The 27051-nt window shown below is 43.0% G+C and overlaps 1 protein-coding gene across 1 annotated transcript in view; it reads right to left on the minus strand.

Moving 5' to 3' along the window:
• The window catches only part of LOC148025412 (uncharacterized), a 39871-nt gene extending 16576 nt beyond the window's left edge, over nucleotides 1-23295 (minus strand). Inside the window, exons 1-2 of the mRNA XM_087692536.1 lie at nucleotides 20950-23295; nucleotides 20574-20844 (exon numbers count right to left, since the gene is read on the minus strand). Of these exons, the coding sequence (XP_087548662.1) occupies nucleotides 20574-20844; nucleotides 20950-22653 (1975 nt within the window). The 5' untranslated portion in view covers nucleotides 22654-23295. The remainder of the gene's footprint in view (nucleotides 1-20573; nucleotides 20845-20949) is intronic.
• Between the last annotated feature and the right edge of the window lie 3756 nt (nucleotides 23296-27051).

Raw genomic sequence — 27051 nt, forward strand, 5'->3', positions numbered from 1 at the left:
ACAGTACTCAGTCCAAAAAGGAAGACCATACAGAAGAGTCAAGTGTCCAAACACTTGTCACACGAACTTCCAAGTGTCCTACCACATGTCACATCTCATAACATGTAACTAGACACTTATCTTTAGCTACTCAACTTTCATTGTTTGCACTAGCTCTCCCCTTTCTCCTAGAAAGGGAGCTCATTTCTCCTCATTATTCTCCATCAATTTTCTTAGTTGTAAACTCTTGTACAGTAGTTGAAGATGGCCTAGTTGGCCCCATCCATCTCCATCATCATCCTCCACTCCACCCATTGGATACCTTTATATTCCCTCTTCTTTCACTACTGTTTAACAAGACAACAGACAAGTAAGTTCATTGCCACATTTCCTTCTCAAGCTCTTCTTCCATTTCAAAACAAGAAGAAAGCCCTATCGATATATCGTTATTCATCAATAGAGAAAGGTTGACTTTCTCCCCTCTTGATCTCATCTTGTAAAGAAATCAGTTGTATTTATTGCAAAGTAAGTTATGCATGTGTAAAATCAATTATTTTCTCTCTTTCTAGTCTCATCTTGTAAAGAAATCAATTGTTTTTATTGCAAAACAAGTGATGCCATCTTTATACGATCCTATGAGAGCGAGAGCCACTTCTCACTCTCAAGTTGATTGTAACTAAGCTCTCCCCGAAAGGACTTGGACTAAGCAAAAATACATTCCTTTCTGAGTTCTTGTGGTTTTTGTTTTGTGGGGGGTGGCGGATGGGGGAAGGGAGGGATTGCCCATCTTCCGCCCTCAATCTTGTCTCCGTTACTTTTATGTCTCTATGGCTATAATTTACTAAATAATTATTATATTCAGCTCTAAGAGTTTGCTCTTTCCATTTCTTCAAATATTAAGTCTCGAAAACAAATGAATATTATAATTGTTGAGCATACTACGTTGTTTGAGGTATTTACAACAATATAAGAGCTTTAGCTCGCTCCTCACCCAACATTTTTTGCTCATAATTATAAGTTTGTTTATTTTCAACCCTTGCATTGAGTGCTTAGACATATTTTGCTTAGAATCCCAGTGGAAGAGTATGTTAGCACTCATATTTGTCATGTCTTATCATCTCTTGCTTGTGAGCCTCAGTCTAAGTCAAACGAGGATATTAGGAGCTCTGACATGTCTATCAAGTGTTTTGATGGAGGAGCTACTCTATTTGAGCATGCCTTTCTATGCATTTTCTTCAGTTGTTGGCATCATATGTACATTTCTAGCTCAGTTTCTACATTTCCCAATCTGGCTCCACTTGCCAGACATTGTCCTTGCCAATCAGGATTTTTTGGTAGTCATCTAGTATTTTTCTCACATTTACTGTGCTATGACCAGCATTAAATACTGGTCGCCAATTTTTTGGTAGCTACAGGGAGCAGTCAACCAAATTTGAGAATCCTTGGCTATATAAAGTTTGCCCCTCCCACACTTGGCATCCATCCTCTCCAATTTTTTTGTCTTTCTTAGCAAGTGCACACTCCGGCACTCCGTCTCCTACATGCTTGGTGCTAGCATCGTCATCAGCCTAATCTAATGCCCTCAGTGACATTGTGAGCTACATGCAACGACTAATCAGTCTCTTACTTTTCTATTTGTATCTGCTTATTCAATGAAATCATTCTTCTTTTCTAGTAATCTCTCTCTGTTCCTTTGTCTTTGTGTTTCCAGTCCTTTCCATTGCGCTCACTCACACAATATCAGAGCATGGTATCATTGTCTGAGAGAGACACATAGTATCTAATTCTTGCAAAGGCCATCCACATTTGCATTTGTTGCATGTTACTAGTGTGATTGCGACAACATCTGGTAATCAGGTGTCAACATTTGAAGGTTGGCAACATCATCAAAAGCCTAGGTGACTGCTTCCAAGCATCAGGCAACTATTTTCCATCACCATTTTGATCAAAACGTAACCTTTTGCATAGTGGCAACACTTGCCTAATCAAGACGACAATTTTCTACAATCAAAGGCAACTATTTTCCATCAGCATTTTGATCAAAACACAACCTTTTACATAGTGGCAACACTTGCCTAATCAAGGCGACAGCTTTCTACAGTTAAATACACCCTTCTACATCAAATGACCACATCTTGATTAATGTTTTGTACTTTTGTATCTTTCAGTGTGCACTCAACAATCTACTCTCCTTAGATGGACCTTCTACATCAAGATCTTGGTATCCTGTGGTTGATTCCTTTTGTTTTGGGGCTATCTATAGCCAAACGCATGTTTTCTTTTATGAGTAATTGCAGATTTTACAAGATATATTTTCCTTTTTCAAGCTCTAATAACTTAGATGAGGATCATAGTTCTTGACTCTCTTCTGAGCGAAGGCATGATTATTATCGCGATTGTTAGAGGAGGAAGGACACTCTTGTTCGCACCCATCCTCCTTATATCTATCTTTCACAAGAGGCTCCGTCCGCAGTGAAAATGAATCCATTGGTACCCACTATTTAGGTACCCGTACTTCCTCCGCTTCACAAAGAGGACTAGTTGGATGGAACTATTCCCTATAGCCCAATAAAATGAAGTGTGTTTTAGACTCCTTTGAGCTTTGGAAGCTTGTTTTGGAACCTATCCCCCGTCCTGAGGAGAATCCCACCAATGGAACATCTATGGATCGCACAACCTTATGGGATTGGCTCAATTCTAAGGCCCGATCCTTCCTCTTTATGAGTTTAGAAGATTCTATCCTTATTCATGTTCACAAGTTGAAGACCGCAACAAAAGTGTGGAGCAAGCTTGTATCTCTCTATCAGCAGAAGACATTTGCCCATAACATTTCTCTTGAGAAGAAGTTACAAATGCTCAATATTGATGGCTTCTCTTCCATGAAGGAGCACATCACTAAGATGAAGGACATGATGGGTGAGCTTCTCTCTCTTGATCGGATGATATCTTCTAAAGACATGGCTATGATCCTTTTGACTCAACTACCATCTCCTTGGTTCAATGTCTTCTATACCAACCTTATCGCATCGAGGACCTATGAGACACTTCTATGGGAGGGGTTATCCTTGCTTATCTTGGAGCATGACGAATGACAAAGAGATCAGTGCTAGTGGAGCACGACAAGCAAGTCAAAGAGGCCAGTGTTAGTGAATCCGAACCCACTAATACATCCATTCTCGCTTTTGCACCATCTATTCCACAGGTTCCTTTCCATCCCCCACCCTCTCCTCCAATGATTCCCTCATACCCCCCATCCCTTTCAAAGGGGAATAATCTCAATGATCCCAGCTGTGGATTTCCTGGCCCCTAGTACTTTAGAGGGGATTTCCTAGGATCATCATGAGTTCTTCATCAACAGTCTACATCGACGAACTTCATCAATATTGGTATTCCTCCTGCCACCCCAGGATCTGTTTCTTCATTGGCCTTTCGCCACATCCAGGATCTAAGAGGGGGTGTTAGCACTCATATTTGACATGCCTTGCCATCTCCTACCTATGAACCTCAGTTTGAGTCAGATGAGGACATTAGAAGCTCTAACATGTCTATCAAGTGTTTTGATGGGGAAGACAACTCTATTTGAGCAAGTCTTTTTGTGCATTTTTTTCAATTGTCGGCATCCTGTGTACATTTCTAGGTCAGTTTCTACATTTCCCAGTCGGCCTCCACTTGCCGGACATTGTTCTTGTTAGTCAAGATTTTTTTATGGCCATCTAGTATTTTTCTGGCATAGTGCCATGGTCAACATTAAATATTGATCGGTCAATTTTTTGGCACTTGCAAGGACCAATCGGCCTAATTTAAAGATCCTTGGCTATATATAGCCGACCCCTCCCACACTTGGTATCCATCCTCTTCAATTTTTTGTCCTCCTTGGCAGTGCACACTCCGACACTCTCTCTCCTCTGCTTGGTGTTGCCATCATCATCAGCCAGATCTAGCGACCTCACTGATGTTGTGGGCTACATACAAAGACTAATCAATCTTCTTCCACTTTCTCATTTGTATCAGCATTCTTTAGTATTCAATGTAGATTTCATTCTTCTTTTCTTGCAGTCTCTCTATGTTCCTTTGTCTCTGTGTTTCCATTCTTTTCTGTTGAGCACTCCATAGAGTCGAGTACTATCCTTCAAGCCATTCAAAGTCTTAAAGAGGAAAATCAACATATTCATGAGCAGCTTCTCAAACTAGAAAGAGTTAAGAAGCCCAAAGAATTCAAGGAAAGAAGCCCATCTACTTCAAGTAAACAAAGAATACCAATGAAAGGAGCCAATCAGAAAGCCCAACTACTTCCATGAGACATAGTGGAATAAGTGAAAAGTCTCATTCTACTTCAAGAAAAGAAAGTAGTGTCGAAGCCCATCCTTTTTTCAAAGTCATCTAGTGCTTTTTCTGATAGACCCTCATCAAGTGACGAAGAGTCATACCCATCCTATGGAAGACCTCGCCATCAACAAAGGTGTCAACATTCTTCAACCTCGTCTCCATCTTCATCCCCATCAACCACTTCATTATCTTTAACCTCAAGATTTGGTCATGGATAGAGGCATAAAAAGAAGAAGACTAAGTCATTATCTCAACTTGAAAAGAATATCAAATTCAGTATGTATGATGGTTCCCAAAATCTTGATCTTCTTATAAGTTTATTCATTAATTTCAAATCTTATATAGTCATGATAAGTCTTTTTTTTTTAATTTAAAAAAAAGTTTAACTGACTTGGTCCACACTTGGTGAACGGGTTTCAAATACAATCATATTATCTCACCATAATCCTAACAGTCCTTCATTCACATGATACAATGTCACGACTCACTTCCTTTCTACCATTTCAAAAGAGATGTAAAAATGAAATGGAGTCAAGTAATATTTCCACGCAATAAAAGTTAGTTTGTTAGTTCGAAAGTTAGTTAGTCAATTAATAAGCTAGTAAGTTTACCAACTAAAGACTAACTAAGGTAGAAAGTAACTAACGTTAATAATTAATTATTTTTATTTTTAAAAATGTATATGTTTAAAAAAAACCGAGTCGTAAATCTAATATTTTTCTCGGATAAGGACCGTAGCCACCCTTCACGGAAGTTACAACTTGAACGAGACTTATGAGCCATATTAATCACTAGTGTTAATATGTATAGTATGGATGGTCAAAAAAGTATTAGATTTAAAAACCCAAAAAAAAACTAGCATATTTTATATATTATCCTAAAAAGATAGAACTGAATGTCATTTAAAAGAAAAAACAAATGATGTTTTAGTTAGTTTTGGAGATTTTATAAAAATGAAAAAATAAAGAAAAGTGATTGGTGAAATCGCGCGCGCCGCGATCGCAATCTACAAGCAATAGACAACACTTCGAACAGAGAAAAGAAGAAAGAGTGAACTAAGAGCTTTCTAACCAAATGTCTTGGCATTTTATTCCCCTTTTGGAGTCAATGCAAGTATCAGATCACTGAGTTTTCCAAGAGTCCCTCCACCAAGAACTCTTATTCTCAGCCTCATTCCCTCCTCTCTAATTCATTATAAATATATGGCATGGGGAGGCACAAGGGAGGATAAGGAGACCCCGAGAGGCTGCAAGAGAAAGATAGAGAAAAGAATACTCCTCCAAGAGATTGAGAGAGAGAGCTTGAGAGAGTGAGAGAGAGAGAGAAAAAAAAAAGAGAAGAGTTACCCCGAGAGGCTGCACAATTCCCTCTATCTCGATCCTCGACTTAACCATCTTCTCTTACACTCTCCCATCTCGAATCTATTCCGCCTTTTTAATCTCTTGAATTTACTTGCTGACTTTCCGTTGCGAAGCGGACTCAGGAAACCCTACAAACTTCCCTCAAGTGAATGATGTGAACATATACAAGGAAGTGACCTAAATGTGGCAGAGAAAGAACACACGTTGTCACGTTCCTAATGGGCAACCTAACACAAAAGCATGCCACATGAATCTTTAGGGCAGCAGCCTAACTTTGAGGCTTCTAGCGCAAGTCAAAGCATGCAATAAGCAGTCGATAATGGCGAGCAAGGAGAAGAGCAACCAAGCGCAAGGTTCAATGGTGTTGATGGCAACAGCTAAAAGATATGGCTCTGATACCACTATTAGGTTAGGGTTTAGCAACACGTTCACATACACACACAATGAACAAGTGAACAACAAGAGGAAGAGTGTTGAAAGGTCACCCTTCCCCAACTAGAAGGTAAATAGTACGAATGAGATAAGAGAGCGTTCACACTAGAACTTAGGAGCAACACGATATGTGTAACAGTTTGCACCTGTCCTACTTAAACTGGAGACATGGAAAGTTTGCCGCTCCAATGTGGTGCCATCTTCCTTGGAAACTTACTCTTCTACCAACATAGAGACTTCGCCCCTGAAGGCGAATCTTGCGATATCTCTTGACACTTATCATATGGATAGCTTCTCCCTAGCTCCTTCAATTGGGATACTTTATCCACATCCTCTTCATGGTTCAAAACACTACACAAAGACCGACATTGAGCTCCTCTTCCTCTTTCAGCATCAACATCCATGGTTAAGAGAGGGTTCGTAATAAACCTTTTGTATATTAATTGTTATGAAGACATATTGGCTCAATGATTCCAAATTAATTTTATGCTCATATACATTGAAAAGCAATTTGTATTATTTAAGTGTTTCAAAATATGATTAAATGTTAATATTTCTATTCAAGGGTGGTCAATGGCCAAAACACCTTGTCATTATACTTGGGTCGTCATTGACCAGATGCCCAAGAGAAATTAAAAGTTTAGTCGAGCAGTCAGATTAACCTAACAGTTCAAATGAATAAGACTTTTACACACTTACATAGCCACATTGACTAGAAGCCCATATAATAAGTGGTTTCAAAAAGTGAAACCAAATACTCATGATCAAAGAAACTTAAACTAGTGAACCTATATAATGAAGCTCTCTAGAAGCCAAAATTTGGCGACACCTAAAATTTAGGAGGTTACTATTTTGGGAAGTTGCTCAAATGAAAATTCTATTCGCATCGAAGGCTTTAGAATTTCGCAAGGAACAATTTTGTTTTCAATAACTATTTCAAGTTCTTAACCATTTGAGAGATTTTTAGCGTACAAGGTTTGAAAACTTCTTTCTCTAGAAAAGTGACATGTGGCATCTAAAATAGGACATGTGTCATTTTAAAGAGACAAGTATCCCTACACTTGTTATTTTCAACAAACATTTCTCATTTGTAACCTCTACTTTTCACTTTTAAGCACATAAGCCCGACACCTATATATTGGAGGTCACTCTCTTCAATTGTCAATAAGCTCTCATGCTGAAATTTCAACAACATGCTTTGTACTCTCCCATCTATCTCTCATCCAAGGAGCACTTTCTAGCTCCCTCATCCCGTGGTGTGGAGTCGTGTTGGATGCGCATTGATAGCTCTACCTTCACCCATGATATGGTCCCTTGTTGTGCCTCTAGCTTACCTTGTAAATGCTTCCTTGATATCAATATGAGCTTCTACCCTCAAGATGGGCCATTCTGCAAACTTGTAAGCATTCTTTGAGTTCCGTTGTGCGTTCTGTGTCATGTTGAGTTTGTGACCTGTCGTGTTGAGTTGGTGACATCATGATACAGCATGGCAGGTCTAGTACTCGTTGGAAACTTAGACAAGGTCATGAAAGTTCCCCGCGCGGAATTTCGAGGGCCCAACCATCACACTTGGTATCAGATCCAAGCACTAAAGAAAAGAGTCAACTTGCTGCTCAAAGTTTGCAAAAAATAGAGTTTCAAAACCCTAATTTTCAAAATTCCAACAAATCGGTCCTTTTGTATATGGTTCAAGCACTTGGTGCCTGTGGTTTTATTTTAATAAATTCCTGTAAAGAGGGAGGAGCCGGTTCCCCTCTACATGTTTTGGCATTTATCTTTGATATTGGCCTCCCTTCCCTATTGTACCTCCCCTTTGCATTGCATGATCATCGTCATCTTTGTAAAAAGGTACTTTGGCAAGTAAACAATTTTTGCACAAGGACACTATCCAAGTGGCACCTATTACATATGCATTCTCATCTTGTAGCATTATTCTATACATCTCATTGTGTAGAGCACCCCTAAGGAAATCCTAAGCTATTTCCACCAGTAATTCTTATATCAGCTCATCACCATATCCACATACTTCTTCACGCTTATCTTCATCATCGACATCTACAAGTGATTAGGATAGCTTGTAAATTTTGTGGTGTGTTGGATATAACTATTCCTTTTCATTCCCCCCCAAGACACAATTACCTGATGGGGCGCAAATCATATCCTCTCAAACAATACCTTTTTTTTCAATGAACAAAAAAAAAATCCATTGCAATTTCATCCACCTTTGCAAGTCCTATGGGCAAGTGGGCAACCAACGAGCACTCTTTCTCTGATACCTTGGTCTTGTTGGGGTGATCATTTGGGCTTCCTTGGTAAGACAACCATCACATCTATAGTCTTGGTAGGCTACTAGACAGTCCACATATGCACCCTTTGAAGTTTGCTCGATGCCCTAGATACTTTGAGATGGAACACCTTGGGGTAAAAATGGACTTTCATTTCCCCCCTAGGACACAATTACTTGATGGGGCGCAAATCATATCCTCTCAAACAATACCTTTTTTTTTCAATGAACAAAAAAAAATCCATTGCAATTTCATCCGCCTTTACAAGTCCTATAGGCAAGTGGGCAACTAGCGAGCACTCTTTCTCTGATACCTTGGCCTTGCTGGGGTGATCATTTGGGCTTCCTTGGTAAGACAACCATCACATCTATAGTCTTGGTAGGCTACTAGACAGTCCACATATGCACCCTTTGAAGTTTGCTCGATGCCCTAGATACTTTGAGATTAAACACCTTGGGGTAAAAATGGGCTTGAGCTTGTCTTCCAGTCCCTTCTTGATTCCAATTTTGATCTTGAGAAGGAGTGTTGAGCTAAAAATACATTAAAATTGATTCCCTCACTGCCCACCATTCTGTGAGAGTGCGCTACGGAAGAGGGAATACGAACAGGGAGGGAGAGAAAGAGAGAAAGCAGAAAATAAGGAAGAGAAATCTGCACTGACTGAAATGAATGCTGAATACAAACGGGAAGGCAGAAGGAGACTAATCAGTCCCTGCACGCAGCCCACAGCGTCAATGAGGGCACCAGATCAGGCTGATGATGATGGCAGCACCACCACGGGGGAGAAGGAGTGTCGGAATCTGCAAGAAGACAAGTGACAAAGTGTGGAGGGGGGCTGCCTATAAATAGGCAAAGGACAAACCCTAACCCTAACCCTAAAATGGGTGCAAACCCTAAAAATGCCCTAAAATGGACGCCCCATATCAGTGACCAAAAAAGTGGCCGGGCAGCCAGTGGCTGCCCACTAAAAGAGGCCAAAAAGAAATACACATCCTAAAATAGCCAGTCAAGAGTGACTAGCCTCCCCCATCATAACACATGACAGACATGTCAGAGCTCCTAATGTCCTCGTCTGACTCAGACTGAGACTCACAGGCAAGAGATGACAAGGCATGACAAACATGACTGCTAACACCCCCTCTCAGATCCTGGATGTGGCTGAAGGCCAAGGGAGAAACGGATCCTGGGGTGGCAAGAGGAATGCCAAGGTCGATGAAGTCCGTCGATGTAGACTGCCGTTGAAGGAGCTCCTCACGATCCTGGGAATCCCCCTCTAAAACACTAGGGGCCAGGGAATCCACAGCCGCATCACCGAGATCGTCTCCCTTTGAAAGGGATGGGGGGTACAAGGGAACCACCGGAGGAGAGGGTGGGGGATGGGAAGGAACCTGTGGAAAAGAGGGTGCACAAGCGGGAACGGGTGTAGCAATAGACTGCCTCGGAGGACCCTGCATCAAAGAAGGGGAATGGAGCCTGTAAAGCCCGCTCTCCTGCCAACCTGTAGATAAGATAGCTCCTGTAAGAGAATCCTTAATAACAACGGCATGCTCGGTGAAGATCACTCGTATGCCAAGCCTCGTAAGGCCATAAACTGAGAGGAGGGGAAGGCCCAAATCCGGAACATGTAGGGCCTGTGAAAAGGAGCTCGAAGGTCGGTTGGTAAACAAAGGCAATGTGCCAGCACCACTAATAGGCACCGATAAAATGTCACCAACAGTGACTGAACCCTCTGATGGACGGAGATCCTGTAACAAATCACCTCGGGGAGTCATATGACTCGAAGCACCACTTGCCACTAACCAAGGCTGCATAGAAGACACTGCAGCCACGGAAGAAGGATCCTCCTCCAAAGCATGGATATGAAGGAACATTAACTCATGGGTAACAGCTGGTGTAGAGGTAGAAGAAGGCTCCGATGTAGATCCATCCTTCGCTCCTCGACGAAGGTGAGGGTACTTCTTCCAGCATTTCTCCTCGGGATGTGTCCCTTTCCCACAGTGTGGGCACTTCGGTCTCTCTGAATCTGAGTCAGAGCCTGAAGAACTGTCCTTCTTCTTAGCCTTTGACTTCTTCTTCTTCTTCTATCCTCCCGAACCTGCAACAAAGGCTCTAGTGGAGTCGGATCCACTAGCACTGACCTCTCTGAGTCGCTCGTCATGCTCCAAGACAAGCGGGGATAGCTCCTCCCATAGAAGCTTCTCACAGGTCCTCGATGTAAGAAGGCTGGTGTAGAAGACATCAAACCGAGGCGATGGCAGCTGAGTCAAAAGAATCATAGCCATGTCTTCAGAAGATATCGTCCGACCGAGGGATGCAAGCTCATCCCTCATATCCTGTAATCTGTTGATGTGGTCCTTCATGGAAGGACTATCATCAATAGCAAGCATCCGCAACTTCTTTTCGAGAGATATCCGGTGGGCAAACGTCTTCTGGTGATAGAGAGACGCGAGCTTTCTCCACATGTCTGCTGCAGTCTTCAACCTGTGAACATGAACAAGGACAGAATCCTGCAAACTCAGAAAGAGGAAAGATCTGGCTCTAGAGTTGAGCCGATCCCATAAGGCTGCACGATCCATAGATGTCCCATCTGCGGGATCCACCTGAGGCCGGGGAATAGGAACAGAAATAAGCTCCCAAAGATCAAAGGAGTCCAAGATACACTCCACCTTGCAAGACCATAGAGAAAAGTTGGAGCCATCCAACCGGTCCTCTTTGGGCAGCTGAGAAAGTACGGGTACCTGTACAGGGGGTACCAAAGGCTGCATCTTCGGCCCACCGGAAGAGGCTCGCCGAGATACATGAATAGAAGGGGGACGGGAAAGAGGAATAGACTCCGGACGACGGTCCTCGTGATAGAAATCGCGCCTCCGTTCAGATGAGTGTCGAGACAAAAGCTCGTCATCTGAGTCATCAAAGCCCGTAAGCTGATGAGAAGACATCTTCGATATCTGCAAACACCAAAACACAACAAGGGAAGGTTGCCGGTACCGAAACACAAACACCAGAAGCTCCTGAACTGGCCGCCTTAAATAGAACGCAAGGATGATGTCAAACGCAAATGCTAACGATGCAGTCACCACAGAAAAACAGCCTCCTGCCTCAAAACGCCAGTAAGGAAGACGTCGCCCAGCTGTTGGGGAGGCCGCCTGGCTGAAAACGCAAGCAGGAAGAGGTTGTTGATGACGTAGCAGCCACTGGAGAAGGCGCCAGCAGCAAACGCAAATATTTGGGACCTCCTGGAAGGGCCGCCTTGGCTGTTGGGGATGACACCAGCAGCAAACGCAAATAGATGGACACCAAAACAGGCCGCCTTGATCAAGAAGATGGTACAGAAGGTGACGCCTCAGCTGTTGGAGACGTCTTGACCAGCAAACGCAAAGTTGTGGGTATTCTCCCGCGTAAAACTCAGCTCTGTGTACTCTCCTTCAGCTCTGATACCATGTGAGAGTGCGCTGCGGAAGAGGGAATACGAACACGGAGGGAGAGAAAGAGAGAAAGCAGAAAATAAGGAAGAGAAATCTGCACTGACTGAAATGAATGCTGAATACAAACGGGAAGGCAGAAGGAGACTGATCAGTCCCTACACGCAGCCCACAGCGTCAGTGAGGGCACCAGATCAGGCTGATGATGATGGCAGCACCACCACGGGGGAGAAGGAGTATCGGAATCTGCAAGAAGACAAGTGACAAAGTGGGGAGGGGGGCTGCCTATAAATAAGCAAAGGACAAACCCTAACCCTAACCCTAAAATGGGTGCAAACCCTAAAAATGCCCTAAAATGGGCGCCCCATATCAGTGACCAAAAAAGTGGCCGGGCAGCCAGTGGTTGCCCACTAAAAGAGGCCAAAAAGAAATACACATACTAAGATAGCCAGTCAAGAGTGACTAGCCTCCCCCATCATAACACATGACAGACATGTCAGAGCTCCTAATGTCCTCGTCTCACACGCAGGAGATGACAAGGCATGACAAACATGACTGCTAACACATTCAGCCCATTCTTGTTCTGCAAGTTACGTCAATCCTCACTCTCTTTCCTACTATTAGCACCCTATTTCTAGCCTGTAACCCATCACCATCTGCTATCCAACCATCATAGTGACAAGGAACGGTCGAAACAGTAAAGTCATTTTGAACTGAAATCTGTTTCAAACCACATCCATGTTGGGTGGAACTTTCCATGTCACGTTCCTAACAGGAAAACGTAGCAAGAAACGCCTTCTTTGTGTAAAAAAATGCCCTAACACAAAAACATAAACGGAAACCGTACGGCAAAGCACAGACTGATAAAATAACATAATTAGGGTTAGGGTAACTCAGAGACAATGAACACAGTAAATAAATGAAGTGATATAACTACTCAATAATACGATGCTCATGCAGCAAACACACTATGCAATAAATGAATACTGAACCTCGAACTCCTGTATCTCAGTGATTAGGGTAGGGGTAATGAGCTGGAGAGTGTATCGTACTTTGAACGGATCATGCAACAAACACACTATGCAATAAATGAATACTGAACCTCGAACTCCTGTATCTCAGGGATTAGGGTAGGGGTAATGAGCTGGAGAGTGTGTCGTACTTTGAACGGATCCCGAATCGCAGCAAGGTAGCCTCCGAATGTCGAACACCAGCAAACGCAGCAATAAGAAGCTGGATCTGATGCAGACAGCAATGAGGAGAGAGAGAAAGACTAAAAACGCAAGCAACAAGTGAGAGAAAGACTAAAAACGCAAGCAAGACAGCTTGCAGGAGAAAGACTAAAAACGTAGGCAATAGGTGAGAGAGAGACTAAAATCGCAAGCAGGACAGCTTGCAGGAGAAAAACTAAAAACGTAGGCAAGATAGTCTGTAGGAGAGAGAGAGACTAAAAATGCAGACTGCAAGACAGTGATGATGTGGCAGGCTGTATGGCAGCAGGCCTCCACAAGAATAGCAGTCGCTTGGCTGGAATCAGCTCCAAACTGCGTGAAGAGAGCTGGAAATCAAGCGCCAATTGATGGAGACAGCAATGGACAGCTTCGGCTGAGATGTCCTCCGTGAAGGGGTGTGGGTACCTGAAATCTGCAAAAACGAGATTTGAGAAGAGTGGAGGGTTGACTATCTATTTATAGAAAATTAGAGTTCTAGATCCTCTCCCACTTAACTCTCTCGATCCGCTTCCCATTTCAGGGGTTTTGGCTAAAATAAGCCTAAAATAAGCATGTTTTGGGGTTGTTTAAGTGGCTAAGTGCATTTCTTAGCACACCTTCTTGCAGTATTCGTTGTTACAAATGTGGAACGCCTCGTGACACAAAACTTACCTGCAGAGTGACCGGTCGACTGCCTGAGTTTACCGCTTGCCGAATCACATGTCTGTCTCCCGCCAACATTGCCTACGGCCTGTCTGTCTCTCACTCCTGTGCTTGTCTTGGTTCTGCCCACGGCACAACATGAATTGATTGAAATATTACTTTGTCATTGTGGATTATATATCTTGGCTTTAGTACTACATAAGAATTATGAATTAAATATTTTTTTTAATTAATTTTAATTTTATGATGTCATTCTCATTCTCACGTCCCGTTCCCTCAATTTGGTGTCCCCATCCCCGTTCTCTGTTTCATGTTTCTATGCCAACCATCATTGATGGCAGCCCCTCCTTGGCACCTATCCATTGCTATTGGCAACAATTTCCAGCTACTGGCAACTACGTTTACTACCCCAGAACTGCTGCATTTGCTGTCCCAGCTGGCCGCCTTGCTGATCAGCATCATCATTTGCTTCAGTCAGCTTACATTTATGACAGTGCAGACCCATACATCCTCCGACCAACCCTTCTAAGCTGGCGCTCTACAGTTTAGAGCCTTCCTGATCAATTTTCGGCCTTGTTCAGATGATATATTGCTGCGTTTACCAAATTCCAATCTCTAGACTATATGTTTTGGTGACTGGTCTGCTGCCCTTCCACATTTAATACTCTTTCAACTCCAACTGGTGGTTACAGCCATAGAGACAGGGAACGCCCGTTCCGGCAAATAGGAACGGATTAACACGTTCCGAGGGGTTCAGGCCAAGGAAACGCTGGCGAAACATTCCAGCCCGTTTCCTGGCCCGTTCCCTCCCGTTCCAGGTCCGTTCCCTGGCCGTTCCAGGTCTGTTCCCTGTCTGGAGCGGCCGTTCCAGCTCAAGAGTTTTTTGGTTTTTTTAATTTTTAACTTTTAAGTTTTTTTTTTTTGTTGTCGTTGCCCGCGCTGCCTCGAACTGCCCGCGTGTCGCCCGTTTCGCGCCCGTCTGTCTGGACTCTGTCGCCCGTTTCACCTCGCCTACGTCGCTGCACTCCCGTTTCGCGCCCGTCTGTCCTCGAGGCTCGCCTACGTCGCTGCACTCCCGTCTGTCCGTCGCCTGCGCCCGTTTCGCCTGCGCCTGTTTCGCCTACGTCACCTGCGCCTGTCCGCCCAGTCCGCCGAGTACCTCGTCCGCCCAGTCCGCCTGCCGACTGTCCCCGCCCACTCTGCCTGCTCCGCCTGCCCTGCCGACTGTCCCCGCCCACTTCGCCTGCTCCGTCTGCCCTTCCGACTGTCCCGCCGACTATCTCGCTTGCCCCGCCTGCCCCCACTGCCTAGGCCCTACTCCCACCTGCTCTCGGGACTCGTCTACCTCTCCCGCCTGCCTGGCCCGCCTCTCTTGCCTGGCGTGACTTCTCCCCGGGATCAGGTGAAGTCTCAAGGTCCGAGGATCATTATCTCGATTCTCAAATTTGACATTGTCCCAAATTTGGGAGCTGAAAATGCGCCAATTTTTGGGGCATTTTCAGCAAGGAATTGCAGGCTGGAATGCCCCAAAATTGGGGCATTTTGAGTCTGTCATTGCCCCAAGTTTGGGAGCTGAAAATACTCCAAATTTTGGGGCATTTTCAGCAAGGGAATGTTCAATGCAGGCTAGAATGCCCCAAATTTGTGGCATTTTCAGTAAAAGGAATGCAGGCTGAAATAGCACCAAAGTTCTGGCATTTTTAGCATTGCTAAAAATTTAACACACACATGTTGAAATTAAAATTTAACACACACATGTTGAAATTTTGGCTGCAAATTTTTGCAATTTTATTGAACTTTACTGATTATTTGTCACTTTTATATAGATGGCAGCATTGACATCTATGGGATCTTCATCATCCTCAGCAGGTACTTCGTCAACAACTGGACGAAGTCGAAGCACTACTTGGTCATGATGGGATGAGGTAGATGCAGGGGTGCCATTGAGAGGTGGAGGGGCTCGCCCTTGGAAATGCAAACTTTGCCCTTATGCTCGCACTAGTGGGGCTGATAAAGTGAGAGCCCATCTTCTACATGAGGGGAAAGAGGTGCGTTTTTGCACCAATGTATCAATTGAGAAAAGGCAGGAGTTACTTGACCGCATAGCCACATCTATGGGGAATTCACATGCCAGGAGGACGCCAAATATAGCAGTGGATCCAACAACATGGACTCCAAGACCAGCAGGGCATGGTGCTTCATGCAGAAGACCACCAGGATTAGTGGCTACGCAGCCTTCTCGTGGGCCATCAATGGCAACAGGTCGTGGTGCTAAACAGAGTTCATTGCACACTTCATGGGAACCAAAGAAAAAAGAGGAAACAGATGCAGCAATGGCACGCTTTTTTTACCATGACCATATTGCATTCAAATCAGCCAGGTCACCTTATTTTTTAAATATGGTGACAAAGATTGCAAAGTATGGACCCACATATAAGCCCCCTTCATCAGAAACTATCAGGACTACATTGCTTCAAAAGGAGAAAGTAGCCATAGAGATTGCAACAGCAAATATTCGCAATCAATGGGTAAGAAATGGAGTGACATTGATAGCAGATGGATGGAGTGACACACGCCATAGGTCCATACATGGTATTGTTGCATATTCTCGTGGAGATGTATACTTCATTGGTAGTCATGATGCTTCAGAGACTGGAAAGAGTGCAGATGTATTGGCATCCGAGTGGTGCGAGGCAGTGCAGGCTGTTGGGGCAGAAAATGTAGTGCAGTTTGTGGCAGATGGTGAACCTACAAACAGGGCAGCAGGAAACATTTTAATGGCAATGTATCCACATATCACCTTTAGTCCATGCATGGCGCATTGCTTGAATAACTTGTTGAAGGATATTGGGGACTTGCCATGGATTGCATCTCTTGTTGCGAAAGGCAACAAGATTATCACATTTATATGTAATCATCAGTACTTGCATGCTGAGTTTCGCAAGAGAAGTGACAAAGAACTTCTTAAATACTCGGATATACGATTTGCATATAACTTTCTTATGCTTGGTCGATTTCACTATTGCAAAGGTGCAATTAGGGAGCTATTTGCTAGTGATGAGTATGAAAATTGGACTGGGGCTGTCACTGCTACTGCTGTGTTATGTAATGCATAGGTTTCTGATAGAGATTTTTGGGATGAGGTTAATCGCACCAACCAAATGGTTGATCCTATTATGCACATGTTGAGGCTTGCAGATGGCATGGATCCATGCATTGGGAAGATCTATGAAGGTATGGATCGCATGATTGAGAGGTTGGAGAGTTTGGAACCAAATGCAGATAGGTGTGAGCAAATCAAGGAGTTATGCATCAGCAGATGGAATGAGTATGACTCTCCTATGCATGCTGCAGCATATGTGCTTGATCCTGAGTTTCAAGGAAAGATGTAAGAAAGAGACCTTGAGGTGGTCAAGGCTTGGAACACATTGCTTGCAAGGCTTTATCCTAGCCGTGAAATGCAACGCAAAATTAAAAATCAGCTCTCTGTATATCGACAAACATTAGGGATGTTTAGTACAGAGGATGCACTAGAGGACAGGACAAATATTGGGGCTGCTTTATGGTGGGAGGACTACAGGGCAGAAGCTCCAGAGTTGCAGAGTTTGGCTATTCGTATTCTTAGCCAAACAATTAGCTCTTCTTGTTTAGAGCAACTGTGGAGCTCCTTCAATCACATTCACTCAAAGAAGAGAAATCGTCTTGGTACAATGAAGACGAATGACCTAGTTTATGTGAGCTCCAATCTTCGCTTGCTAGCTCGTACATCAGTTGCAAAGGCTGATTCTTTTATATGTTGGGAAAAAGATGACGATGATGATGATGGTGATGATGATGGGCAGGATGTTCAGCAGGATGAGCATTCAGGCACAGTGGAGCCATCTTCCATGAATCAGAGCACTTAGTAGCTAGCCTTTTGGAACTTTAGAGTATTGACTTGGAAATTGGAGCTCTTGTAACTTGGATCTTTACTATTTAGGCTTTAAAGTTTACTGTTTAGTGCGTATTTTGTGTTTTTGCAATGCACACTTGTTGCCAGTTGGACTTATGCAACATTGTTGATTACAGTGTTGAATTATGAATGCGACAATCCATTGCTGGTTACAATGTTTTGAATCTTTATTATTGTTGAAAGTTGAAACTTGATTATTATGTCTCTAGAGTCTAATTTCATGAATTATAATTCATGGATGATAATAGATATGATCTGTCTCTCTAGATTCTAAGACTAGTGTTGACTCTCTCTCTCTAGAGGATATATATACCGTTCCCTCCGTTCCCGTTCCCTCGCTTTGGGCGTTCCCCCCGTTCCAGGGGGTCCCGTTCCCCGTTCCTGGTAACTATGGTTACAGCACTTAGAATCCATCTTCAATGGACATCACACTCCAACTACATTCATTGCTCTACCTTTCAAAATTCTGTACACTCTTTCCTTCATTTATAGCACTGAATCATTCATTTCAAAGTTCTCTTTCTTCCTCTATTTGTATTTGTGTTTTTGCATTTTTAAGTTTTGCATTTTAAATTGTGTGTTTAGGGTTTCTATGTTAAGGATTGTGTTGTTGTTTGCTTTATGTCAAAGATGTGAAAGATAATATGAATACTAAAAATTAACATCAACTTAGACTCTTGGAAAAATATAAATCCAAATGCATGCCATTGATTTATATAGACAGACTTTGGATACTAAGATCAGTTTTTGGAAGATTTTCCTTATCAACTTCCCCTAGAAAGGTCAAAAGACCATCATATTGATATTAGTCTGGACAATTTTTCTCCTAATATAGTGACATACTGTGGAAACCAAACTTAGCAAGAAGAAATTAAAAAGTAAATCAAAGACCTACTCAATTGGACTGATATTTCCTGTCAACTTGAGCTCCTTGCGCATTGAAAAATACACAAGGTTTTCCATATAAGTTTGCTAAAGCCTTACACACGATCAAAACCAAAGGAACCCATTATTAAAGATCCCCTAGAAGTTGAAAAAACAAAAGAACTCTTGAAACACTTCTGCACAACTCTTAAAATCTAAACAAATTTTGTTCCACGAGCATCAAACCACACAAAGTCTCCTTGTAACATGCAATCTTTTACCCACAACAAATGCACAGTCTGTAGATGAAATTTTTATGAAGCATTACCCATACATTCTTTAGCCATATGAAAAATCTTTTTAGCCAAGGATAACTAAATAAAAGCCAAAAGACTATCATAACACAACAAGAAAATAATCTGTACCCTTTTTATTATTTTGCACATTTAACGATTTATTACATTTGATTCCTTTGTACTTTCTAGATATAAAGAAAGTGCATTAGAGTTGGCCATTGACTAGAAATCAATGGTTATGGTGGATTCACACAATGGGTTAAAGAAAAGATGATACGCACTTTCACATATATGATTCAATCAAGTGTCTTGGACTAGAACTCGTGTATATCAGGATCAAGCTCGCACATAAAAAGGATTAATGTCTTGAAGTGTGGGCTAGATCCACCAGAACAGACAATTACAAATAGTAAGATGACATGATAATAAAATGTTTGTACAATGTATATGTCTTGACTAAAAGCTTAAAATACACATATATTTACAAAAGAAACTTGTATGAAGATTTTGGCATTCTTTCTCTAATGTACTCATAAAGAACTTTCATATAACACCCATATTGAGGAGTCTCTAGATTTTAGGGGTCCCTAAATTTTAGGAGGGCATAGAGAAGAGAAAAATGTCAGGATGGATACCTATCACACAAGCTTTCAAGGGTCCAACCATTTGTCACATAGAATAGGAAACTATCAACAGAAAACGCTTCTTCTATGTCGCACGCTTCTCTTATGTTGACAATTTCCTATTCTATTTCAGACCCAACAAGGTAGTTTGATAATTATCATAAGAGTGTGATTTTGGCTAAGCAGGTATGCACTAGGCAGAGTTCAAACTTTACTCTATATATCGAGTTAAGCATGTGTATTGACATCTGGCATCATACTTAATCATATCTTCATTCTTCATCTGCTCTAGAACTAGTAACCCGCTACCCCATCCTCATTCTCCTTACACATCTTGTCTATGTGCTTTACCTAGTTTTCGTTGGCTGGGAAAAGGATCTTGTGTTGGCACCTATGAGGAATGAGCTTGACCTGTTAATTTTTTATGTCTAGAGTTGATCATCCTACATCAGTAGAAATGTTTAAGAACAGCAATTCAGAATCTGCAAACTGGATCCAGGAAACAAAAGTATCGAAAGGGAAAAATAAATGCTCCACTTATTCTCAGCATCAACTGCCAAGTACGTAGCAGACCACCATCATGCAGCAATCTTCTGCCATTCAACGCTTTTCACTCCATTACTCTGAGTAACTTTTGTTTTCAGAGAAAAGAGAAATCTTTTAATAAGTGCCTCCAAAAAAAGTTCTGAGGTAAGATACATCCACAAAATGGCCCTATAAAAGACTACAATCATACCAAAAATTTAATAAAAGAACTCTAATACAAGGGCTGGTGAACAGCAGTGGCTCAAGCTGTCTGTAATGCCAAACAATTTGTAATTCTAGATGGAAGAAGTTGTCTATATCTCAAATGGTAAGAAAAGGGTCTCTCCTCCTAAATTAACTTACTCATTTTCTTGGTAACATTTATCAAAATCCAAAATCCTGGCCATGTCAATCTGCAGGCATAAAGCACAAGGCCAAACTACCTGTTTAAATAACAGTCCTAAACTTGATCCCCGGAAAACAGCAACAAAAAGAGCTCACATGCAACTACAATGAGTTGGGGGTCATTTGCTTGGATGAAACGTATTTTTTATGATACATGTGGCATGGCTTTACAGAACATAATTTAATCTAGCATCACAAAATTTCAAGTATTGTTGAACAGAACAATAACTTGCCTGATGTTTATGGTCCTTAGCTGCCCAGGTAGATGCTTTTATGTAAGATTTAGGCATAGTATACACTGGCCTTGAGCTCTCCTCCTGTTCATATTCAGACACAACTCGAAATGAAGGTATCACAATAGGCTTTCCCTTTCCCCCCACTGCTGCCAGGTCCTGTGAAGTACCCCAACTGCTGGCTTTCACAACCCTGTGCTCTTTTTCCATATCTTTGGGCTCTTGCAATGATAAATCAAATGAGCCTCCATCATTATCTTCATCGCCCTAAATTGTACCAAAAAAACACATTGTGTTACTACTTGTTTAAATGAAAGAGTAAAACATAAAAATCCATAAGCATACAACATAAACATCAGAAAAACTAAAAACCTGATCATAGCCTTCAATGACAATGGGCATAGGCTGTTCCAAGTCAAGAGGTCGAGGCCGCATCTGTCTTCCACCTATTTCCTTAGGAACTGTTGCAACAAGACAGCAATTTCTTATCAAATCAACTTTACAAGCCTCATCCCTTGATGCCGCCCCATCATGCCCCAATGCTAGCTTTGGAGCCGAAGCAAGGCATTCTGCTTCGAGATTACCCTCTGTACACCTCATCACAGGTACAGTAGCATGGCCACCCTTAAGCACAGGTTTGTGGGGATCATCCTGGACACTTGTAGCTTCTGTACCCTTGGTTGATTTAGGTACATGAATCTCTTGAGCTATTTCTTGATCACCTGCACCTGAGCCATCTGCAGTGTTCTTCCTCTTGCTCTTTCTCCGTACCCTAGAAGCATCTGCATCATTCTCGTTCTTGGCAGACCTGATTTCATGCAATAAAAGGTCCTTCTCCTGGTGTCCAGTGTCCTGTCCTGCTTCACCATTATGCAAACCATTGGATTCAACCTTCCTCTTACTTCTGGTAAGTATCGGCACCAATTCAACATTCCCACTTCTCTTCTTCTGTTTATGCTCTCTGTTACTCTTGCCTGTTGAAGGGCCGCATAAATTTGTGCCTGCACCTTCACCATCTGAGGCATTGTCGGCCTTGCCTATATGTTCCTCTTTATCTTTTTGGCCCGAATCATGCAAGTCTCTGTACATTCGACCTCTTGTCATAGGACCCTTTGCATCTCTAGACTCAAGAGGACGCTTACGTTTTCGCTTGCGAGGTCCTGTCTGATTTGCAGATGGAATCACAGTGGTGGGAGATTCAGTAGTAGCTAGTTGCCTAGTGATACCACCATTCTCCGTACTCTGAAAGTCTTCTGCGTTTAGACTGGCTGAAGCCCCATCTGTAATACATGCAATCCTCTTTCTTGATCTGCACTCTTGGAATTCATGACCTTTTCTCCTCCTGTCTCTATTTACCTGAATGGTCGGATGTTGCACTCCCTCAATATTGGATGGTTCCAAACCTGTCAGACTTGCCTGCCTTTCTTTATCCTTCATCAATCCTTGCTTGGTCGGGACATGATGAGCATTTTTGCCACTCCTACCCCTAGAACTGGAGAAACTTCGAGAGGAACGAAAAGAATATGCACTTCTCAGAGACCTTCTGGCCATCTTAAGTCTGGCACCTCGGTTGTTCATTGCTAAGCCCCTCCTGTTGGCAGATGCAGCAATGCCGAGTCGCATGCCAGCTCGTTTTCCAAACATATCCTCTTTCTTGATCCTCTTCCTCTTTCTGACATCTTCAGAAAGAAATTCAGAGGATCCACTGCCCTCTACAGACTTAGCCTTGAACAATGACAATCGAGTCGGTATTTTTCTCCCACTTCCTTCAGTAGAATTTTGCAGAGTCTCCCCATCCATGGACCTTGTCAGCCTCCTGCTACTCAAATCTACTTCTTTGTGCCGTTTTCTGCGCTTCTTAGGCTGCACGTTTTCTTTACCTTCCTGCTGTTTCTGGTTGCTCCTCCCGTCACCTCCATCAAGCAGGGCTCTGTTTCGAAGCCTTGTAAGTGTACGCAGCATGTCTCTGGCTTCATCCAAATTACTGTCCCGCACCGACGAATCACGATTTTTGAGCTTCCTCCTGCTTCGCAAGGCGATCTTGCGTTGAATGTCTCTCTCCTTAGCCCTAACCATGGTGCTGTTCAATCTCTGGCTTCGTCCGAAATACTGTCCTGCACTGACGAATCACGATTTTTGAGCTTACTTCGTCTGCTTCGCAAGGCAATTATGCGTTGAATGTCTCCCTCCTTAGCCCTAACCATGGCGCTGGTCAATCTGTGACTGCATCCAAATTACTGTCCTGCGCTGACAAATCGCTGTTTTTGAGCTTGTTCCTTTTACTTCGCAAGGCGATTTTGCGTTGATTGTCTCTCCTCCTAGCACTAACCATGGTGGTGCTCAAGTTCGAGACTTTAGCCTTCTTTAAGGATTCCAGGGAGGTTCAGAATTGTCTGCCTGCGCGGCCATAGCCAAATCCTGTGCGGCTGCCTGCTACCGTTTTACTGTGAGGAAGCATCGATAGGGCTGGTCTGCAGCGTGCTGACGGTAGCGGCCACGGACGAGACTAAGCAAAGTCGGGAACTTCTGAGCGAGAAGATTCGTAATCTGCCACAGAGATGGACAGGGAGGATTCTAGGCATGCACAGACACAGAGAGAGAGAGAGAGAGAGAGAGAAAGAGGGAGAGAGAGAGAGGCCAGGGTCGAGGCAGAAGAGAAGGAGCTCGACTTCACGCTAAACTATAAGCGAGTTTCGCAGAAGACGACGACAGGATCGTCAAAACCCACTAAACGGTGATTCTTCGCTTGATTACTTGCTTTTTATTTGGCGGCTATCTATCGATATTTAGACAGTTATCTTTCTACCTTGTCTTAAGCTTTGGAAATTGGGTGTGCGGAAAACGTTTAATATTAGAACTTCTTAAATGCGACAGTCCTTTCGGCTATTTCGAATCGGGAACCTTTTTGGAAGGCAGCCTTACCCTAGGTGAAAATAACCCCCCGGCCCCCCAATCTCGTGGTCAAGTCAATATTTTTTTTAAAAGCAAAAAATAATTGATATTGCCATTAGAAATACTAGGTGCTCATCACGGGAGAATGGCCGGTGCGTTGCATCGGAGTTAGGCTAGTTCCACACAAGCTTGGACGGATAGTTCAAGGCGAAAAGAAAAGGGGCATCTATTCTATCTATTCTTTCTTATTTTGGTTGGAGGTTCAGCTATCTCCCGAACCTCCATTTTTCCCCCGAGCCTATTGTTCTTCCCAAACCTCCATTTTGAATTCGAATTCATGCATGCATGGTTGAGGGGGTTTGAGGTGGCTACCCGACGTTCTCTCTCTCATGATCTTTCTTATTTTGGCTAGAGGTTTGGTTATCTCCCGAACCTCCATTTTGAATCATTCTTTCTTTATTTTGGTTGGAGGTTCGATTATCTCCCGAACCTCCATTTTTCCCCTGAGCCTATTGTTCTTCCCAAAACTCCATTTTAAATTTGAACTCATGCATGCATGGTTGAGGGAGGTTGAGGTGGCTCTAATGCCCAACGTCCTCTCTCTCTCATGATTAGAGTAAGATCATTTTTGTAATATTCCCGCTCGAAAATATTACCAAACTTGACTCCCCGCACATCGCGTAAAACCTGTGCAAGGTTATCTTCCGCATTGTAATTGCCGGTAGTTTAATCCGTAACCCGCACGCGCAAAAACGAGACGTAAAATTGTCTATCCATCTTACGACCTTAATAGTATGTTGCCTTGTCGTGCATGTCAAAGTGACGAGCCTAGAACACCTATTGCCTATCATTATAAGGTTGAAATTATTAAGTGTGCCTTTGACTAGACATGGAAAGATTAAGCGTATGTCGCATTTTTAGGCAATATCTTCATTGCAATGATTCATTAGGGAAAGTCGTTAACACCGTAGGAAATAGCAGAGCACAGAAATGATTCTATGAACTTGCATGTGGCATGCGCTTGTAAAATGGAATAGGTTAACTCTAGCTTTAATTGGCATGAACTTCATTTAACTACGTTGTAGTTAGGAAAGGGTTGCATGTTGCACATTCGTCGTGCGTAAAATTCATTCATCAAGAGTTACATTTAGGGGAAGGTTGCACGGTTTATTAAAGCATGAAATTCTAAAGCTTAGAAAAAGAGTTGTAGGCATGATTCTTGAATGTAAGTCCTAGTAGGTTCTATGAAAGATATTATGCAAATTACATGTGTTTTGATTTTAACAATAAAGGATAGGGTTGTTGCAAATCTAGTGGTACGTAGAAGCAATGAATCGCGTGTTACGTGTATTGTGACATGTTGCAACTAGTTTTCTTCTTTAGATCAAGTTTATCATCTCTAGCAATGGCTCGTCCTTGTCGCAAGACAAGTAAATCGAATTATCTAAATCTCCTAACCCGTAAGGGGTTTGTATAGTCATGGTTCAGTTGATACGATAAATAGCCCAAGTGCTAACTAGGGTTTAGCACGTTAAAGATTCAGCTTAGTTTCGCACTTGTTGCCAAGTTGAAACCCTCATACCCAAAGGTCCTACCCACATTCACGGAATGTTGGGTCAATTGGATGCTCATGCAAATAACGATCTAGGGTTTCTACCCTAAGGATCATTCGTTCAAATGCTAAAACTCGGATTGAGTTGGAATCCCTAGGACCGTTGTCGGCCTAGTGCAATTAGGATTGGGTTGGGTAAGAAGACACCCTAAACCGTGCTTCTTGTCTAAACATAATTCTTTAACTAGGAAACACCGTTCAATGGGTGAAATGATCCCTTGGAATAGATGCGACACTTGCGCAATAAGTTGCAACGTCGCATGGTCTTGTAGTTTGATCACAAGAGAGTTTTGCCATTCCTTGGAATAAGGTTGGCAGGTTCTTGCGCAAGTTTAACTTGCAAGAGGATGAGCAATCATCCTATTACATCACCTTTCTTGGGAAAAATTACCGAGTTAAGGAAAGTTAGGTATTTTGCTTGGAAGCAAAGGATCAATCAAGTTAGAGCGACATGGTCGCCAGGATTTACTATGAGTTTATGAAACCTAAGGTATTGGTTAAGTTGGGTTAACAGGATATGGCCCTAACCCAAGGACAAAAGGGTGAACAAACAAACCCTTGGGGGATCTTGCCAAGTCACAATTGATCCCGGACCGAATGATGGATGCATTCGGAGAGCAGGATTCACTCCTTAGCAGCTGGCAAAAAATAAACGACCACTGGTTTGATTGTGCTTGTAATAGTTTAGGAGCACTGTTTGCATTGTTTGCTCAAGGAACTAAATAATGGAAAGTAATAAATGTTTCAGGTTGAAGGCCTGAAGGGAGAGGCAACTTCAGTTACCCCCGACTGTCTACCTGACCCTAACCAAGGGGGTTGTTAACTGTGCCGGGAACATGGACCGAACCCGTCGCATGAGGTCTCTCCATTGGGTGCTACTTGGAGCAGGAGGACGCTTAGGTGCTAGGGGGGCTCTGGCCGTAAATCCCTTACCTTTCAGGCCCTGCACAAGAGGCCAACGTGACTCAGGATTGGATCTCGAGGCCTGCATACTAGTCTACGGACGGAATCTTGGATTAGTAATCCCTGTGGATTGCTGGATAGCCTTCGGATGGATTATGGATAGCCTTCGGGCAGATTATGGATTAGTTTGCGGACTGGATTTTATGGATGTATTCCAAAGATAAATAAGATAACCTGTTGAAAAGGAACTTGTTTGACTTTGTTTTTCTATGTCAAGTGCTAAGATTACATGAAGGAATCAGTGTCTAACTGGCTAATTAATGAAGCTGCTTGATGCATGTCCAACTATATGTAGTAGGTAATTAGACAACTAAAGCAACCTTGAGGAAAGCGCGGTGGATGTGGCCATGGGTCCGTCCTACGGATGGGTGGTCCCGGTTAGCCGGGAACTTTTCTCAATCGAAATGGACAGCAATGAGCTCTTCTCGAAGGAAATAAACAGCAAGGGCGCTGACCTAGAGTTTAGGTTACTAGAATCCCGATTTATGCTGTTTTAGGGGAACGGAATGGGACTATGCCTTATGGGCAGAGAGGTCGAGCCTTGCATCCCTCTTGTTTTCCATTCTCCTTGAACCAAGTGCAGCATAAATTCGCTTCGTCCTTGGTGTTTCTGCGTAAAGTTGTTCGCTTGGGGATCGACGTTAGCTGCCGTTTAGGAAAGTGACCATTAGGGGAAACCTTGATTCAGGTCGGTCCTAAGTGGGAACGGCTGGAATACTTCTGCTACATGGCAGACGCAGGAAGTCCTAGATCACAAACCCCGTAACATTCCATGGAAGTGCCGGGCGGAGCTTTTTAGACTCTCTTTCCGATGGACTACTAAGACGTGTCCTGAAAGGGAATATATGGACATGTTACAATTTTTTACTTTTGATCTCATTTTTTATCAAGGAGGTTGGGGCACGCAGGTGGAAATTTGGAGCAAGGTGCACACTAGTGGAAGCTCGGGGCACGTAGATGGAAGCTTGGAGAAGGAGCACGTTGGTGGAAGCTTTGAGATCTCCCTC

Source organism: Lygodium microphyllum, chromosome 14, assembly GCF_053477565.2.
Source record: "Lygodium microphyllum isolate KBCC chromosome 14, Lygodium_microphyllum_v1.1.10, whole genome shotgun sequence".
NCBI lineage: Eukaryota > Viridiplantae > Streptophyta > Polypodiopsida > Schizaeales > Lygodiaceae > Lygodium > Lygodium microphyllum.